Source organism: Protopterus annectens, chromosome 9.part0, assembly GCF_019279795.1.
Source record: "Protopterus annectens isolate FY-2018-M chromosome 9.part0, PAN1.0, whole genome shotgun sequence".
NCBI classification, from domain to species: domain Eukaryota; kingdom Metazoa; phylum Chordata; order Ceratodontiformes; family Protopteridae; genus Protopterus; species Protopterus annectens.
In genome coordinates this window covers 663,958,302-663,977,720 of record NC_056743.1, presented here as the reverse complement: position 1 = coordinate 663,977,720, position 19,419 = coordinate 663,958,302, and the positions used below count along the sequence as shown (strand labels likewise).

At 37.6% G+C, this 19,419-nt stretch overlaps 1 protein-coding gene across 3 annotated transcripts in view; it reads right to left on the bottom strand.

Annotated features, from left to right (window-relative positions):
- The window catches only part of LOC122811421 (regulator of G-protein signaling 3-like), a 610,403-nt gene that overhangs the window by 35,506 nt on the left and 555,478 nt on the right, over window positions 1–19,419 (bottom strand). For all 3 annotated transcript variants that reach the window (XM_044083253.1, XM_044083254.1, XM_044083255.1), the window contains 2 exons: window positions 13,134–13,217; window positions 12,873–12,934 (listed from right to left, as the gene is read on the bottom strand). In XM_044083253.1, the coding sequence (XP_043939188.1) occupies window positions 12,873–12,934; window positions 13,134–13,217 (146 nt within the window). The remainder of the gene's footprint in view (window positions 1–12,872; window positions 12,935–13,133; window positions 13,218–19,419) is intronic.

Sequence of the window (19,419 nt, the reverse complement as noted above, 5' to 3'; positions counted from 1 at the left end):
ACACACACACACACACACACACACACGCACACATGCACACACACACACACACACACGTATACAAAGAGCTCTGTAATGATACAATCATCTATAAGGTTTTGTGCCTAGCTGTGTTCTTTGCGATTACAGATGTGATATAGTATCTTTTTAGTGCATACAACTTTACACAAAGAAAATATGTTTTTACAACAGATCAAGCCAACCTGTCATTTCTCACATGAGACCCAAGAGAAACCATGTTGATCCTTCGCTCTTTGACTGGATGGTAACCCATTTAACACACAGCTTCCTTTCCCATTAGTTCACCAAACATTTTTGTGATCACTGTACTTATTTTATCCTTTGTTGACTGGGTTAGTCCTACTACGCTACTGGCTTCTTTTCAGGGGAGAACAGATGTGGCATTTCTATTACTAGGGAAAATCTGTCCATGGGATCTGCAACTTCCTACTCTTTTTAATAGATGCCATGGGATCATTTACATCCACCTGAGCTACCACCAACTTATGCAGACGGAAAGTACAGTTGTGTAAGTAAACTTTCCATAACAGTAGATGTTCGAATAATCACTGCTGCAATAGACTAAGCTATAAATAGTTATATATATCACTTATATCCTGCTAAGGTTATAGCAGCTTGCCAGCTTCCAAAGTTACAGGGTACCTTCCACAACCCCAAACTGTTAGCTCGAGCTTAGCTGACTAAAAGATAGGTTTTCCTGCCTCATCCATTCAGGTCCTGTTTTTTTTTTCCTGCTGCAAACCCTCCTTCAACTTATTTTATTAAAAAAAAATGTTCTTTTAAACTGTAGCAAACTGCTTGCTATAAATGAAAAAAGAGTTGCTACAGTTTATACCCTAACTGCATGAAGTGTTACAGCTCTCACGTTTTCATTTAAAACAAAAGAAAACAAAATATTATTTTTAAACTGTAGCAAATGGTTGCTACAGTTTATACCCTGTCTACACACAAACAAAACAAAACAAAAAATTTTATTGAACTGTAGTAGAATGCATGCTACAAATGCATTAACTAGATGCTGCAGTTTATACCCTGCCAGCATGGAGTGCTACAGAACTCAGGATTAAGCTTTAAAAAAAAATTGCAGAAAACTGCTAACTACAATGTAGTGAGCAGTTGCCACAGTTTACAGCAACACAGTTAGCACTATAGAGCTCAGATATAACTGCAATTGCAATACTGGCTTTTAATAGCTTGTATTGCATTAAAGAGAGATTGTGCTCCCAACACTTTACACACAGGCCAGTTACTCCACGTCCCGCTCTAAAACAGCCTTTGCCACCTCAGCAGGCTAGCATGATTTTCTAGTAGCAAGCATTCTTGCCTCCATTAGTACCTGCAGCACGGCCTCAGTAAACAAGTGACTAAAAGTTATTAATATACTATAATCCGGGCAGTCAGCTGAAGTTGTTTATGGTATCAAACCCCCATTCGTATGGGAGTAGAGCTTGTGATCATGTCTCTGAGGAACCTTGTGGTAACTGCCCCTGGCCAATTGCAAAAGAAGAGAGAAACAACTCTTGTCTGGGCCAGAATATGTATATATTTTAGGGGGTTCCTTCTGAAGCTTCAGAAGTACCCTGAATATCAGTGGAAAAGATTAAAGGAAAATTCCTGTGCAAGACAAAGAAAAGACATTTGTCTTCTTGGCTTTCTTGTATGGGTCCTGGAGCAGAATTATGCCAGTTGACTGTTCAGATGTGACACAAAAAAGGTCTACCTGAGGAACTCTCCACAGATGAATCAAAACATGGAAGACCCCCTGATCAAGCTTCTACTCATAAGGGTCTGTTTTTGTCCTTCTCAATGTGTCTGCACACCATTTTGCTCTGAAGGCATGTAGGATGCCTTTGAGTGAGACTCTGCTGTAACGCATACCCCATGCTAACATGGCTAGTTTGCATAGTCGGTAACATTTTTTTCCTCCTTACTTACTTGTTTATGTACCACATCATTGTGTTATTGTCTGTAAAAGGACCTGGGGATCAAATGTGATTCAGAGGGTTTGTGTGCCTTGTTAAGAGTGAGCATCTCTTGGATTTTTATGTGCTTTGATCCGTCTCTGTCATTTCACATACCTTGCACTTTACACCCCACTGATACTGCTCCCCGAGCAAAGTCTGAGGAGTCTATGGAGACTGACTGCTTTGGAGCAGAAGGGTAAAAGCAAAGACCTGGATATATGGATATTTGATGTCTCCACCAAGTGATTTCTCTTCTCACAAATCCCAGAACTAAAATTTGAAAAGATAATGGATTTTGGTGCCGGGAAAAGGAGAGTTCAGATACCACTGTGTCGTCTTCATGTGTAGTCTTGTAAGAGGTATTGTGAGAATCAAAGATGCTGTGAGATCTAAAATCCTGAGCTATTCCATCACTGAGATAAAAGTGTGAGTGGAAAACTCCTGGAATTGATCTAAAAATACATCTATAATTACAAAGCTCTTCATACTGAGGTGTTTAGCAGCCACACCAGGAACACAATCCTGTATGATGCAGCCAAAAAAGACTTGAATTTTCACTTGGAATCTCAGTCTATGTAGGATCTCTCTCACCCGTATGAGACAGAGAGAAATTCCTGATTCTTTGAAAAGATAAGAAAGTCATCTAAATATGGACAAATGTGGATACTCTACAGCCTGTAATGTGCTATAAGAGGAGCAAGACATCTTGTCAACACTTCTGAAGCAGTGGATAGACAAAGGGTAAGGTAGAGAACTGATAATATGATCTGGAAACAAATCCTTATGAAATGCCTAAAATATGGATGAATAAGAATGTGATGTTAAGCATCTTTTAAAACTAAAGTTAATAAAAACACAAATGAGGAAGAAAGGGTAACAGTTTGAAAAGAGAAAGCATTTTGAGCTTTGGCACTACCACATACTGGTTTAGGAAAGAAAGATCCAGTACTGGTCTCTGGGCATTTTCTTTTTTTGGCACTAACAGCATTCTCAAATAAAAACATTTTCTCAATCAGGAAGAGGGAACTGCTTCTATTTTCCCCTACGACAGCAAGTGTTGTAGGACAGGAGGAAATAGAAGAGTTGGCTCAGATGGATGTGGAGGAATTCCCTGTAAAGGAAGAATTTCTTTCCACTTCCATTGGTAGCCTTGCTGACTCAGCCTCAAAGCCCATTTGTCAGAAACAGTCAATTGCCAAAGACAAAGACATGGATATTCAGACTTCCTGAAAGGGATAAGAGACTTTTAGGGTGAGGGTGGGGGAACAAAGTCAGTAATTTAGCAATTCTGCCTTATGTGACTGCCCTTTGTTTTCTTTGGGGGTTGCATTCCTTTTGTAAGCTCATTGCTATTGCTTTTTAAAATGTCTGCTTACTAATATCTGCTAAGTCTGTTTTATTTTGTTTCTTCCCAAAACTTATGAGGGAGAAGAAGATCCCTTGGAAAATTTAGAGGAGGACTGAACAAGCTGAGAGATTCGCTGAATCAGCTTACCACATCACGTTTTTGATAACCTTTGGAGCAGACGGTCCAGAAAAGTAGAATTCAAAATTTCATTTTTTTTACATCTTCTGGGTGAGTAACTGAAAGCAGCCAGGCAGATCTCCTCAATTTGGTACCAGTGGCAACAGCACTGGATGCAGTACCTATGGAGTCATAAACACACTGACTGTGGTGACCTGAGAAACAGAAGAAGCTAAACTACACAAATCAGATTTTTTTCCTCACAAGAGGGAACTGCTATAAAACAAACATGCTTTCACAATTATTCAAAATAAACTTTTAATAGATCAGCCTGACAACTTATAATTCTAAAAATCAAAGTTGCGGTATCATACACTTTTTTCCCCAAACTTATTACCAGCTTTACCACCCTTGTTAGGAGAAGGATTAGAATAAAAAAAATGTTTATCAGCAGCTGGATTAACTAAAGATACAGCTGCTGGCTGGGTCAAGTCTGGGACAAGTGTGTAAGAACTTGAATGACTGAGGGACTTTGCACATTCTATCTGCTTTCTTAGGTACAGCAGGCTGGCTTTCAGGGAAACCACAGGCTTTGACACACACATCCTTCAGTGCTGACATCAACGGGGGATGGGCAAAGGTTCAGGGAATTCCAGTTGCAAGATCTCAAAGTTTTTTCTGTGAGATTCAGAAACCTCAGTATTCTCCCACTGAAAAACACTGGCACATTCCACACCTTTCAAGTGTACCTCATTGAGAGAAATGTACCTCATTTGGGGTCATAAAAAGTTCATGATCCTCATAGTTCCACACTGAAAGAGCCTGTCACACATCCAGTATAAGGAATATTTTAACTGATATTTAAGGTAAATAGAAATGAAGCATATTAATTCATTGAAAGATCTTTTTATAAGTAAAACCAGCATAGTTTAACCACCATATGACCTTCCTAGTTGAAGCTGTTAGTAAGCCCATTAGTATGTGCTCTACCTTTTGACCATTTGTTCCAATTTAGTGTTCCTCATTTTGGAGATGGTAGGTTAAGAGCTATGGCACATTCTGGAAATTATTTCAGAGAAACAGAATCCTTCTCAGGGATACTCAGACACCATGTTCTCCTTACACTCTGAATCAGAAATCTGATGATTAAAAAGTCTACAACTGCCTTCTCTTATTCCTCCACAAATTCATTATCTTGAATCTCTTCAACTAAACAGGAATCCCTTTTTCTTTTACCAGAAACCAACTTATAAGAAGGGTCAATAAATTGTAAAGACCATGAGCCACACTGAATAAACTACTCCTGCCCAGCAAAACTGATACAGAAGAATTTCAGTGTTTATTTTATTTATTTATTTCTTTTTGAAAGGAAAGTTGGGGCAAATAGGCTCAATAATGGCAGCAACATTTTTCCCAGATTAAAGCAGGGTCAACGTCCCTGCCCCTTCTCCCAAGACTGACAAGACACTGTCCTTTACCTACTGATGGAACTATTGATTTACTCATAAAAACAAGAATGGACACAACATCATCTTATAGGACTAGGCCCGTTACATTTAAGCCTGTATATCCTTTTTGTATGAATCTGGAACAACAGTCTTCTAGACCTGACCATCTTTTTGGTATAACGAGGCAAAAAATAACTGAAAGTGTATTACAGCACAGAAGGATGATAACATAACCTAAGAATTCCTTCTTGATGCACATTTCAGAATTAAAAACGTTTTGCTAATTACTAGATGTAGGGAATATCCTGCACCTTTGTTATCATGAAATTCTGAAGCAAAAATAGCCCGAGCATGTTGTGCAGATTATTTAGAATTCCTTTAACATTCTAATTCCTTCTTTATTTAGATGGAGCTCTGTAATGCTACGAATCATTGTAAAAAATATATGCCATGACAATGCCAATCACAAAAGAAAACACAGTAATCAGTGTTACTCATTGCCACAAAAGAGTTTGGGAGGGAATTCAATAATTAAGACACATCTACTACAAACTAGAACAGAATGCCCAAGCATCATTAATGCATCCATCATCAGTGTAAGGGACCAGTGTGTGTCCACTACTCTGATCTTGCTATTGTTAACTCTATTTCATTTTCAGAATATATTTATTAAGGAAGTTTGTAAATGGCTTAAAAAAAACAACAACAAAAAAAACTTACATTTTGTTTGTTCCCTGCTCCCACCCACAAATTCCAGAGAACTTGTGAGGCTAAGCATAATTTGTCACTTTCCAACTTTACTTTCCCTGATCTGAGGAAGCCTCCCACAGTAATACTCCACCCAAATAAAGGGCTCCCAGTTCTTTCCTCCTATAACCCAGTCTTTCCCCTTTCTCTATTGCCAACATGTCTTATGAGGTCCTTATCTTCACACCTCTCCATATACCTATGCTCATCTCTCTCTCTCTCTCTCAGAAGTCAACAGAACAGCTTTAGGAAGGGTTACAGCACTTTTACAGTCTCTCTTCCTATTACTAAACACATTCTTCATAATACAGACAATGTTATTCTCGCTGATGCTGCCCTGACTGACCTAACCAAGGCTATTACCATACACTTCTGGGAGAACTTATCCATTTGCAAACTCTCCCCTACTTCACTCAGATGGATGAAAATCTATTCAAGTCAGTAATTCTTCAAGCTTAGCAAGGGCAGTTCCTTCTCCTACTCTGGGAAGTCTGAAATGGTAATTTCCTAGGGAACCGTCTTGGGTCTCCATTATATTCTTTTATCTTCTCTCTCTGTGTATGTATGTGTGTGTATATATATATATATATATATATATATATATATATATATATATATATATATATATATATATATATGTGTGTGTGTATACATACATACACATGGATTCACTTTAAAATCTTGAAATACTGAATTTCAGTATCTCAAGACTATAAAGCCGAAAAATCACAAACCCAAAACTTAAAAACCATGAAATTTACAACCACGAACATAACATAAACAAAACACTATACCACACAAACACAAATACACCTACCCACCGACACTACAACAAACCAAACCAACACACAAGAAAACAACAAAACTAACACACACACACACACTCTTGCTAAAAGCAGCACCCCCCCCCCACACCCCCCTAATATATACTAACTAAATCTGAGGATGCACTAGAAACTGGAAGACAGCAAACCCTCTACCACACATTCTACACCCCCCTTACACAAACACACATCACATACATACAAACACAACCACTCTCAACACTTACACACTCATACCCTTACCTACCTACCCTAACCAACATCTAAAACTCCCTAACACACACACACACACACACACACACACACACACACACACACACACACACACACACACAGACACACAGACACACAGACACAAACCCTCTCCAAAACCCTTGAAAAGCATTACACTTACCAAATGTGCCATCACCACCATGACATGTTCGACATTTCCGTATTCGACATTCTCACCATCCACACAACTGTAGATTCGACACTTTGATCTCGAGATACTGAAATGTGATATTTCAGTATTTTGAGATTCCAAAGTGAAACCACATATATATATATATATATATACATATATATATATATATATATATATATATATATATAGATATAGATATATATATATATATATATATATATATATATATATATATATATATATATACATATATATACATACACACACACATATAGCAACGGGACGCATAGGCTGGGTTAGCTGGTTTCTTAGACAGATGGGCAAGGCAAGTAATAAACAAAATGCACTGATATGCAATTTGATAAGCCACTGTTTAAGAGTATAAGGACCCAAAAGGGCTGCACTTCTGCAGTTACAAAGGTTAAAATTGTGAAGACTACTTCATGAATCTGTATTCATAATGAATTTATTTGTTGACTGTTGCACAGAGTTTTAAATGTTTTTTAACATATGAAAATTGATTAAAGCTACTTTTATCTGATTTGTACATTTCAGACAGGTTCTTAACAATGAAACTTACAGTGGTATAATTTCACAAATGCAGAGGCTCGCAATGAGTCTATAAAGGAGCTTGCATCCTGTGACTTGGGGATAGAGCCTTTGTTCACCAGTAAATTGTCATAATTAGACTAAAAATAAAAAAGACAGCATGCTATTCAGAGGAATAAGGGCAGAATATTCAATGTCCCTGTAAACAACATTGAAAGAAAGTGGCTTTGATTTGAGTAAAAGCATGTCCAATGCACGGCTGCTCTGCATGCTTTATTGTCTCTGCATAGCTGCTGCTCAACACATGTTTAATTAAGAGTATCATAATTAGTAAACCTCCTCTGCCAAGGCAAATATTTCTCCATCTCCTGGGCAGACAGTATGGATACACAGATGTATGTGCATGCGTGTGTGTGTGTGTGTGTGTGTGTGTATGTGTGTACACACATGTCTGAGTGCATGTCACCAACATAAATAAGACAGGAAACAATCATACTGGGACACCTCAACATTGACTGGCAACTAATATACTCAGATGCCCCCACCTAGACAATAAACCTATATCATTTCACTCAACTCATCAGGTTTAACAAAAATATCAGTAGAGAATCTATACTGGATTGGATTCTCATCTCATCTGCAAACAAAATAACCACCACTGATTGTCCAGCAGACATAATCAGTGGCCATCTTTCTACCTTTGCTATAAAGCAGCAAATCAATAGCCGCAGACAATCACAGTACAAGCAGGCATTCAAACTCATTAAATTCCAAGTAGAAACTTTTATTAGCCACTTTCAGCTCTGTAACTGGACATTCTAAAATGCATCTGGATGAAACAATCTCAAATTTAACAAAATCCTTCTAAATATATTACATGAATCGGCTCCCATTAGAACAACAAAAGAAACCAAACAACTTTTGCATGTCTGGGACAAAGCTTGGAAACAGTGGTCATACACAAAATCTCAAAGTAACTGGCAAAAGTTCAGCCATTCCACAAACTGTGCCAGTCCCATACTAAACAGACAAATAAAAACCTTCTATACTAACCTTCAGAAAAAACACCCATACACCCAAAGCCCTTATAGGTATCATTGAAAACTCTTCTCTACCTGGTCAAATATCTACGCCATCTCCACCAAGTAATAACACCAACAACAGTTAAACATCTGCTTCATCCAAACAGTTTTATCTCTTGTCAATTGTAATCCTTCCTCTACTCCCTCACCACCTGCTCAGCTAAATGACCTCACAACATCCTTCTTCTTAAAATCTGTTCCTCCTTCAACACTCAAAAATCTTTTCCAAATTATAAACCTCACAAACTAGCTGCAGATAACTTACAGATGACTACATCAAAATAGCAGCAGACCAATTGGCCTATCCATTATCTATACTTATTAACGGACCCATTACAGACAGCCATGTCACTACCCTCTAGAAAAAATCTTGTATCATTCTTCTATACAAAAGTGAAAATTTCAACAGAATATAGTTTCCCTTATCAAAAATCCTGGAGAAATGTATTCATACACAACTCATCAAGCACCTCACTGCCAACAATCTCTTCTCGCACACCTAACATGGCTTTCATCTCACATAGCACTACGAATGTCCTCCTACATTTCACCAAGACAAACAATCATCATAGAAATGCAGGTCTCTCCGTCTCATCTGTCTTCCTTGAGTTATCCAAAGCATTTGACACTCCATCATCCACCTACAAATTAAACTCTTTTTCCTGCACACCTAACATGGCTTTCATCTCACATAGCACTACTAATGTCCTCCTACATTTCACCAAGACAAACAATCATCATAGAAATGCAGGTCTCTCAGTCTCATCTGTCTTCCTTGAGTTATCCAAAGCATTTGACACTCCATCATCCACCTACAAATTAAACTCTTTTTCCTGCTCAGCCTGTTGTCTATACTGGTTCAATAGCTACGTAAGCTACCTAAACAACAGACAGCAGGCAGTAAAATGGCAACACATCCTTTCAGCTTTGCTGTAGGCATCCCCCAAGGCTTGATTCTTGGCTACCTTCTATTTAATAGATTTATAAACAAGCTCCGTTTAGCTACCATCATATAGCACAACAATGACTCCACCCTCTCTGCACTGCAACAAGTCTTACAGAACTCCAAACCATCATACAAGTCTCCTTTCCCTCTTATCTAATCCTGGCTAACTGATGCAATCCTGCTCTTAAACCCATACAAAGCTACTATGTGAAACTACTGATGAAAATCTGAAATTTGATCAGCACATATAAGCAATTCAAGCAAAAAAAAAAAACAAAAAAAAAAACAAAACATGAGACTTCTCTATAAGTCAATCCCATAATGCAAAAAGGAAAAGCATTGCCTAGTCCTACCACCTTCTCACACTCCTGTATGCATCATCCATACTTACATACTTGCAAAACTCAAACCAAACAAAATTAGAGATGTGCTTCAACAAAGTAGTAGCATTTGTTACTTCTCATGTAGGACTCATCACTGTCTAGCCTAAAAACAACTAGATTGATTAAAACAACCACATTATTTAATCTACACCTAGTTAGTCATAGCCTACAATTTTATCTACGTCCCTGATAACTTCCCCTCCTTTAAAAGCTCCTTTGTCAGTATATACCATACAGAGAATTATACTTCAGCGGAAAAAAAATTGCACCAGGCCACCACAAAGTTCATAGGTAAATACTAAGCTATCAGTCTGTAAACTATTACAAGAGTAGCCAATAGCCTTATAATTAAAATTATAGCTACTGTAAGGATTGTATTTGTCTTAAATTGTAATGAATGCTGTACTTTTGGTAATATTTTTTATTGTTTAAATATGAAGCTTTTCCCCCTGCACCTCTGCTAAAAATGGGCAACTTGACCAGTCATAACTCCCTGGTAAACAAATACTAAATAAATAAATACATCTGTGATGTAAAGATCTTAACCATATGCCAAACTGCCCTCTCAACAAGCTTGTAGGTAAATACTAGCCAATCAGTCTTCAGACTATTACACTCCCAGCCAATAACCAGAGAGCGACCAAAGGCAAGAATTAAACCTTGTACCTAGGAGGTAAACACCTTAACCATTAAGCTAGCTCCTACTTATCAGTGCTGCAGGAGATGCTCTGTATTCCATTTATGTCAGGAAACTTTGGACAAAGTTACCTGCTTCATTAAAACAAATAGACAAATGAAAAGTCTGACTGACATACAACTCTGCCCATGTACCACACCAGGATAAATTAGAACCTTCAAGCCACTATCATGTGTACAGGACACCAGGCTTTCATACAACTTATTCAAAAAACACCTATCCATCTTTACTTCCTTATTTCCATTTCTCCACAAATTTCTCCCTTTTTCCTCCAACTTGTCTAAGTTTCTTGATTTCTTTCTCATCTCTTTCCACTGCCCCACTATTTCCTTTTATTTTACATGCTCTGTCTCCTTTTCTTCCATCCTGTACATAAAACTACAGCTACACTATTTTAGTGTTGGATAAACTGAACAACACTGTCAAAAGATATTTACATTAATATTATGTTTCCTTAGAATTTTCTGTGTTGTTTGCATTCTTTAATGTGGTGTTTCATTACAACCCTACATATTAGACAATTACTGCACTTGGTCTCTGTTTTCATTGTAGTGTTTACCTCAGAATTCTGTGTATTATAACAGTACTGTCTTTGTTTTTATTCCCCTTGTTTGGAGCTTTTCTCCCTGGGCCTCTGATGAAAAGGGGCTTTACTTGTCCATTTGGGACTCTGTTGGCAAACATAAGCAAATAATCAAACACACTCACACTATGGCCCTCTTTGAACGAAAAAGGAAGTGTATATGTCCTCTGTTTCATACATCGTAGTATAGAGAAGAGTGTTTACTTGGATTTCTGGTTGCTACTACTGTGCAAACCTCTATCTGCAGGCATGCCAGCAAAATGTTATTGAGAAGGCACGTGGTTCTTGTGGGTTAAAATTCATCATTGTTGGAAAAATTTAATCAATTTTTCTAGACTGACTGGATTAAATTCACTTAATCAAGGACTTATGGTGAGGTAAAACTGCTACTATCAGTTAAATTATTGACTCTGTGTTTCTGGATTCATTCAAAGCAGTATTGCGCAATTTCATAAAATGTAAACTTTTTTTAACTTATTGAGAAGATTCAAGTTCCAACACCGTGTCAGGGTACAACTGGTCATGTTAGAAATGCTAGACTACACAATCAGTTTAATCAAACAGGTATAGTTTATTCATAACAGTATGGCAGCTCAACAGAAATTATGTTAACACTTCAAGCACGTCTGCAATGCATTAGGGGCTATGACCATTCTTAAAAGTGATACCACACATAACTCTGGAAATGGTAATGGTAATCTTTCAGAGGCACAAGACATACAAACACTGCAGCAGTTTTATTCCAATTATCATCACAGCATTTATGAGATAAAATGCAGGATATCACATGCAAAAGCATTTAGCCCACTACAGTCTATCAAGATTGTTGCAAGCAATGCTATAAGCTGCAGTCCCTAAGGCACCCGGCAGTATCTTGACAGGTGAAAGCATTTACTTTTCACATCAGATCAGTCACAGCAATGCCTGCGTGGATAATTACATTAGAAAGTTTAGACACTTATTGCTTGTACTTCTATTTACTACTATTTGTTAATGCATGAGAATTGCACAGTGACCCCTGGACACCATCAACATATACCACTACATAGTGATGTGTACACTGTCTGAATGGCTCACTATGGGGAATGTGTGATTACTGGTAGCATTCATCTACAGGCAAAAAATGGATGAATATTATACTAGTACATCTTGATTTATCTTTGCATTACCTGTATGGGCTCCATTCCATGGTGTTAACTGCAATCATATTTCACAGAACCAGCACAACTGATTGTGATCTTAATTTTTTGCCCCATGGAGACATGCCTGCCTAGCCATACCATGTCATGTGAATACAGAAAAACAACCCTTGTATACACCTGCATTATACTGTTTTGAGGACTAGGCGTATATAACATTGCACAGATATGAGTGAGTACTTCATTCGAGTACCAGTGCATGAAGGTTATAAAGCACAACCTGCATACATGATGCATAAACATTCATTTGTAAAAGAAAAAAAAAAACAAGGGTCCAGGTATACAAACACATGAAGATGGCTGTAAACAGCTCTTACACTTGGAAATATTATTACTACTCCAGTTGAAGAACACGTCATACCTTATAAAAGGATTTGTTTTGCCTTATTCATACAATGTTTGGACATTTTTTTAAATGGTTTGCTTTCTGCGCTACCGCCTTGAGGCCTGCTTAATTCCATCTTAAATCATGTGCACTGTCTCCACTATACATATAAACAATAACACAAGACTGTATTAGGGAAACATTTATTGAATAAAGTAAAACTATTTACTCACATCTGTGTTCTAAAAGTCGGTCAAAACATTCACTCCATTTTAATACTTCCTCAGGATGTGGCCTGGAAAATACAGGGAACCAAAATTAGATCAAAGTATAAGCAATGCATGGAAAAAAGTGAAAAAAAATCAGGAAAAACTTAACAGGGAGAAAGACAGAAGAAAGAAAACGTGTATGAAGTAATAGAAGAAAGAAATTATGGACACTGAGAAAAATGAAGACAGAAAAAGAAAATGCAAGGCAGAAAAAAAACAGTGTACCTCAAAGATTTATCATCGCTGTTTGCATGATTGGAATCATTCCACCGCTTGAGAAATGCCAGACGGCTTTTTTTGTCCTTTACCCTTTAAAAAGAATGATTACAGAAATGTCAGCCAATGTGATCTTTCCAAACTCAACAGGATTAGCTACAGCTAAACTGTTAAACTGCACATACAGTGTCAGAACCATTTTTTTCAAGTGTTGTGTTTTTATTAGAAAAAAAATGTCTCTAGGCAGTCCTCACTTGAGATTTGAAGGTCATTATCCCACTCCCTTCCTTATGTTATAGAATGCTGGCAGTTTTTGAAATGTAGTTTAACCCATTTCATGCTGAGGATAAATGTCTTTACTTGCACATATGCTCTAAGAGGGGATGGCCACACATTTAACTATGCCATGTCAGGTTTTAAATAAAAGGTGCATGTACTTTTTCACGATTTTAAAGATCCATAGAAAATACTTCAGTGATTCTTTATATTCACTCTTCTGAAGTCTGCTTCTCCAGCAAACCCATATTCACCTATACAATAATTCTGATTCTGAAATGTATAATTAAAACAGCACAACATGTTTACAGTTATGGGTTATGCATACAAGAGTTTGACTTAAGCAATGTCTCATGTTACAGCAATTCATATTTCAAATTACATTGTTTATTCTGGTTTTCAGTTTTAGTTATTCATTTTCTTGTTTGCTGGTGTTTCTAATTTTGAGCATGAAGAGGTTCAATTACAAATGTGGAGTCATTAGAGAAACACTGCTTCATAAGAAAATGGGTGGCTTAAAAAGTAGCAGAATATCTTCATATATACTCTTACTGCTTGCTCAGGCCTATCTATATCTTTCTGATGTAACATCCAGCAAGAAAAGGAAAAATTAACTAAATAAACTACAATGCAAGTTAACATAATGAATATGCTACAGTGAAATTTTCATTTTCAGTAGTATATATCAGAAGTAGGGCACATCAGTGCCAAAATGAATCGTAACAAGATGTTCCAACCAACATGTAAGGTTTTGTTGTGCTAATATCACAAATTCTGATAATGCATAAGTAGCATCTACTGACTTATTTTAACAAATAATAAGAAATTAATGACTTAGTAACCTTCTGTAGGGCTTAGATGTGCTTACAACCCATTTTTTTCTGAATAATTTGCAACAGAGAAGCAGATCTTGATAATAAAAGCAGTAGTTTAGAATACTAGGGAGGAACATCCATGGGAAAATGCAGAACCTGAAAGTCATTGTTAAACAATAACTAAAACTTAAGTTAAATAAACAAAAAAATTGGACTTCAATCTCAGAAGTAGTTATGAGACATGTATGGAAGACAAACTGTACCTAGATCTATTGATATACCACATGAGCCACCACGTTATCATTTACATGATGCAAATATTCAGTCACCTCTTTTGTGTGACACCCTATCAAAAAATAACATATCTGGATGTTCCCCAAATTATTTCTGGTACATCTCCAAACATAAGAATATCTATGGCCTTTCTGGATAGTAGTACTGCTGCCTTGCAGACATTAGCATAGCCATTCTGAATCTCTTTAAGAATCTCTTTAAGAAGACCAAACATAACAACAGTCCTTTCACTGTCTCGATATCTCAGGATTCATAACCTACATTTTCTACCGATTACAGTATCATACTACTTGAAGAAATAAAGGTATAACACAAGTCTACACACCCTTATTGGGCAGGATCTCAAAAACAAGCTTCTGACAGGTTGTGTGTAATAAATAACAATGTGGTAGTGAATGATCTGCTATACAGACATATTTCATGGATCCCCCTGCTAAGTAACATTTTGCAGTACAGGCATGAATTAGGTTTGTGTACCTGTAAGACTGCATTCCTTTCAAGCTACCTTCTCTTGAGTACAAGGTATTTCTTGCATACCTTATGTCTGTCATCACTCTGCAGTTTTGTGCAAATGTAATGACAAAAAAACGTACACGGTCATACAATGCTTTACTGTAAGCCAGAAAGGCAGGCTGTTCCATACATCTTATGAAAGATATGCTCTCATCCTTCTCTGACCATTTCATTTAATAGAAGGCAGGTCACATTTTGCTCCAAAACATGAAGGTTATAACCAATGACTGTAACGAGAAAGTCAACACACCGCTGTCTTTGGGTCATATTATTTTGGAATGTGTTCTGTAGATTTGAGTAGTTGGTCCATAGTCATAATTTGTGCCTCTTTTATAATGATTGCATCAGATCTGTTGGTACTTGCATGATGTTGCTTGCAGCCATGTGATGTACCAGATGGTTATGTGCATGATTACATGCACTCCACATGGGAGGTTGTGGTGCGTTGTGCAGACCATTTGGTAACATTAAACTATAAATGTACTTCTGTTTAAGGAGTACCATGGCCGTTCCACAATAATAACAGTATAGGTTCATAGGCATATATTAGGCTAACTACCACAGGGGCCTTTAAATGTCTATCCATACAATCCAAATATATTCAGCAAGTTCTGGTGTCCTAGATGTTAATTTAAGGGGTATATGTAAGCTAGGGCATGGGTGATGAAGCATTTACAGGTTGCCTCTGTCAGCAGAGAAATTTAAGCCAGACCAGGGACGAGTTTCTGATTTCCCATCCACTGGTCCAGACCATGCTTGAAAAGGGTCAGGCAAGAACTTTGCTCCATATGGATGGGAAGCCTGTTCCAGAGATTGGGTATTCTCTGTGACATATACCTGTCCCTGTAACATGACCTGTTTATGTCATAAGCAAGGTTTAGATCCTTAAATGCTTTAGTTCTGATGCTATCCACTTTGCAGATGTGCAAAAGGTCCATCATAGAGGGTTCCAAGGATGCCTTGCATGCCAGTCTATAGTATACCGAGTATATGGATAAGGTGTTGAGGAGATCTGCACAGGACATGTTAATGCCCTGTATTGTTTTTGTAAGGAACCTTTGTGGATGTTCATTTTGTTGTATGTAACTGATCAAGTATATATTAAAGACATGTTATACTCAATGATGGGTCTGATGACGGCTGAATATAGTGGAACTATTACTTCCTTGAACTTAGATGCCATGCGTTGCTTATAAGTTGAGCAATATAGAATGATTTCCTGACTATCTTAGACACAAATTTGTCAAAATAATCCAGGTTCCTGTGTACATACATCCCAAATATCTGACTACTGGGCCTATTCTTAGGTGTGCGTTGTCAATAAGAATAGTTCCTGGTGTAGCTGACTTCCCAAAGGGCATCATTATGCATTTCTTGGCATTTAGTTTTAAACCATTGCGTCGTCACTAGACAATTGTCTGTGTTAGCTCTTCCTGGAGGATATCAGTGCTCTTGCGGATTCTATGACAACTCCTAGTTTGCAATCATTGGCAAACCTGATCAACCAGAAGCCCCTGATGTTGGGCTTGACTTTTGAAAAGTAGATGTCAAAAAGCAGTGGACCTAGCACACAGCCCTGTGGGATTCCACTACTGACTTTGTAGAGATGGATTTACATATCCTAACTTACTGGGTCCTATCTGAGAGCCAGCTGGGTATACAGTGAGTAACATAGGGGTTTACACCTAATGCCATGAGTTTGTTTATGACATTTGAGTAAGGTATTGTATCAAATGCTTTAGGTCAAGGTAGGCAGTATGGACTGTTTTTCCCTCATCCATTTCCTTGGTGACTTCTTAAAGAAGTCCATCAGGATGACCTGATCTGCCCTTGAGGAAACCACACTGGATTGGCTCCAATGTTTAAAGGTTTCCTATGTCATTATTAATCATTTCCATAATAATTTTTTCCATGGGTTTGCATATGAGACTAGTCAGACTTATGGGTCTGTAGTTACCAGGGTCTGTTGAACAGCCCACCCTTGTGCAGAGGGATGACCACTACAGTCCTTCACTTATGTTGTATGAAGCCTGTCTAGAGGCTACAGTTAACTTATAACTCCAGTGGTCCTGACAGGTTATGTTTCATGCTATTTAGGAGACATCATGGGATACAATCAGGACCCGTCAATGAAGTGTTATTGGTCTTGGAAACTGCATTTAGGACCTGCTCCCTAGTAATATTTGGGGTGGTGTGGGGTTATGTTTGATGGCATTCCCTTTGGACTGGAGGGAGAGGGGGTAAATTAGAGATGAATTTATTGGCCAGTAGATTTGCAATGTCTTCTGGCTCCATGTACAATTAGTTCTGCAAACTGCTGTATAATGCCTGTGAGGCTGCAGACCTACCTAAAGAAAGCCTTATGACTGTCCTTGGCCTGGGAGGCTACTTCTACCTTAAAACTGTCTTTGGCAGAATTGATTTGCCCTCTGTGTTACTTGTTTAGATTGAGCAGTAACTTACTATCCTGCTAGGAATTACACTTCCTAATTTTTCCTAGAACTTTTTTCCTTTTGTTGTACAACCTATTTTGGATTCCACCACTGTGGTTTGGTTTTTAAGCTTGTTCTGAACTTATTTCTGGCAGGTACAACTGTCACTATGTATCTGTCAACATGAATGTACAGGGTTTCCTGTGAAAGCTGCATGGGTAGCTATGTTCTCAGAGTTTGGGGGGCTGTACATTTTTTCCAGGTTATCACCTAAAAATAGCAAGTCTTCGTTAATACAGTTCCTAAATTATATGGGGTTAGCTGGGGTCTTGGGTTTGATTTTTATTTCAAAAGAAACAGCTTTATGTTCTAATCTTATTAACATCAGCTGTAAAGTTATAGAGGTATAGTAAGGAGATTTATTCGCTATATTAAATTCTGTACTTCTTGCACTTTTACAACTATGTTGTTCAAAGCAAAAAGGCCACATATATCACTAAGATTGCATTTATTACTAGGCTCCCCTGTTCAAGAACTGTTAAAAACTGCAGGATGCCAAATAATCTGATCCTCTATGTATCCATCCAGGCCATACCTCTCAACCTCTTAGTGTAAGACATCTGGAAAAAGCCCAACAAAATGGGGGGGGGGGCAAAGGCCCAAAAACAGGGACATGTTTTAAACATTGATCTTATAAACTTAGAAAGTTGCAGCAGTAGAAGGGTTTGTTTTAATATACATTTTCTGAAGGATTTGAAGTCTGAAACTCAAATGTATGTCATTATTTAGTGACTTCATTCCTCAGATCATCCCAGGGATTTGCCAGAAAACCACAAAATTTATGAGGAACAGACCAAAAATATGAGCCAAAAATCTGGACATTCTGCAAAAATCTGGACAGTTGAGAGGTATGAATCCAGGCCCGATGCCAAATACTGCACACAAAACTGGTATGTATCAATTACTGTGTGTTCTAGACTGATCATGTACAAAACAGTGTCCCATTCAAAGTGATGGTTGTGGCTGTATGAGCAATTGAAGAAAGACGTGAATAACAAAAGCAGTACATGTGTATCTCAAATGAAATTCTTTGACAAGGAGCACAGGCAAAATTATTCATCCAACCAATCTCGACATAGCACTCATATGTTCTGGTGTGTCTTTTTCAAAATATGTTTAAAACAAGTTATTTGTTCCAAACTAAAAATGTATTACTAAATGACACTTGACTGCTTCATGAATCCTTTCAAACTCTCTTCCTTTCATGCTCCATTTTCTCCAACATTGACAAACATTTTTTTGTTTTACTTATCAGTACATAGTAGACAACTACTTTTAGGTAAATGAAGACAAAGGAAGGCATTCTTAGTGTCAATTTTCAGCTTTTATCCCAGAATAATAACCCCAAAGCATACCTCTCAACCTCTTAATGTAAGAAATCTGACAAAAGCCTAAAACAATGGGAGGGGGGTGGCAAAGGCCCAAAAATAGAGACAGATTATACATATTGCACTTATAAATTTATGCATTTCTAGAATAACAGGATTTGTGGTGGTATGCATATTCTGAAGGATATGAAGTATGAGACTCAAGTGTTTTTCATTATTTAGTGACTTCAACCTTCAGTGATTTGCCAGAAAACCAGAAATGTGAAGAATACACCAAATATATGAAGCAAATATCAAGACATTCTACGAAAATCTGGAGAGTTGCGAGGTATGTCCCAAAGGAAGAAAACTGCAATACCAGCAGGCTTTCATGTTAAAACTTACAAATGAAGCTTTTAATCAACACACAGACACACACACACATACACACACACATATGCACACACACACACACACACACACACACACACACACACACACACACACACACACACAAAATACATGATTTACTTGTGGTTTTGGAAGCATGAGGTGAGGAGAGGAACTGTACTAAAACAGCCTTAGTAGAGAAAGTCAA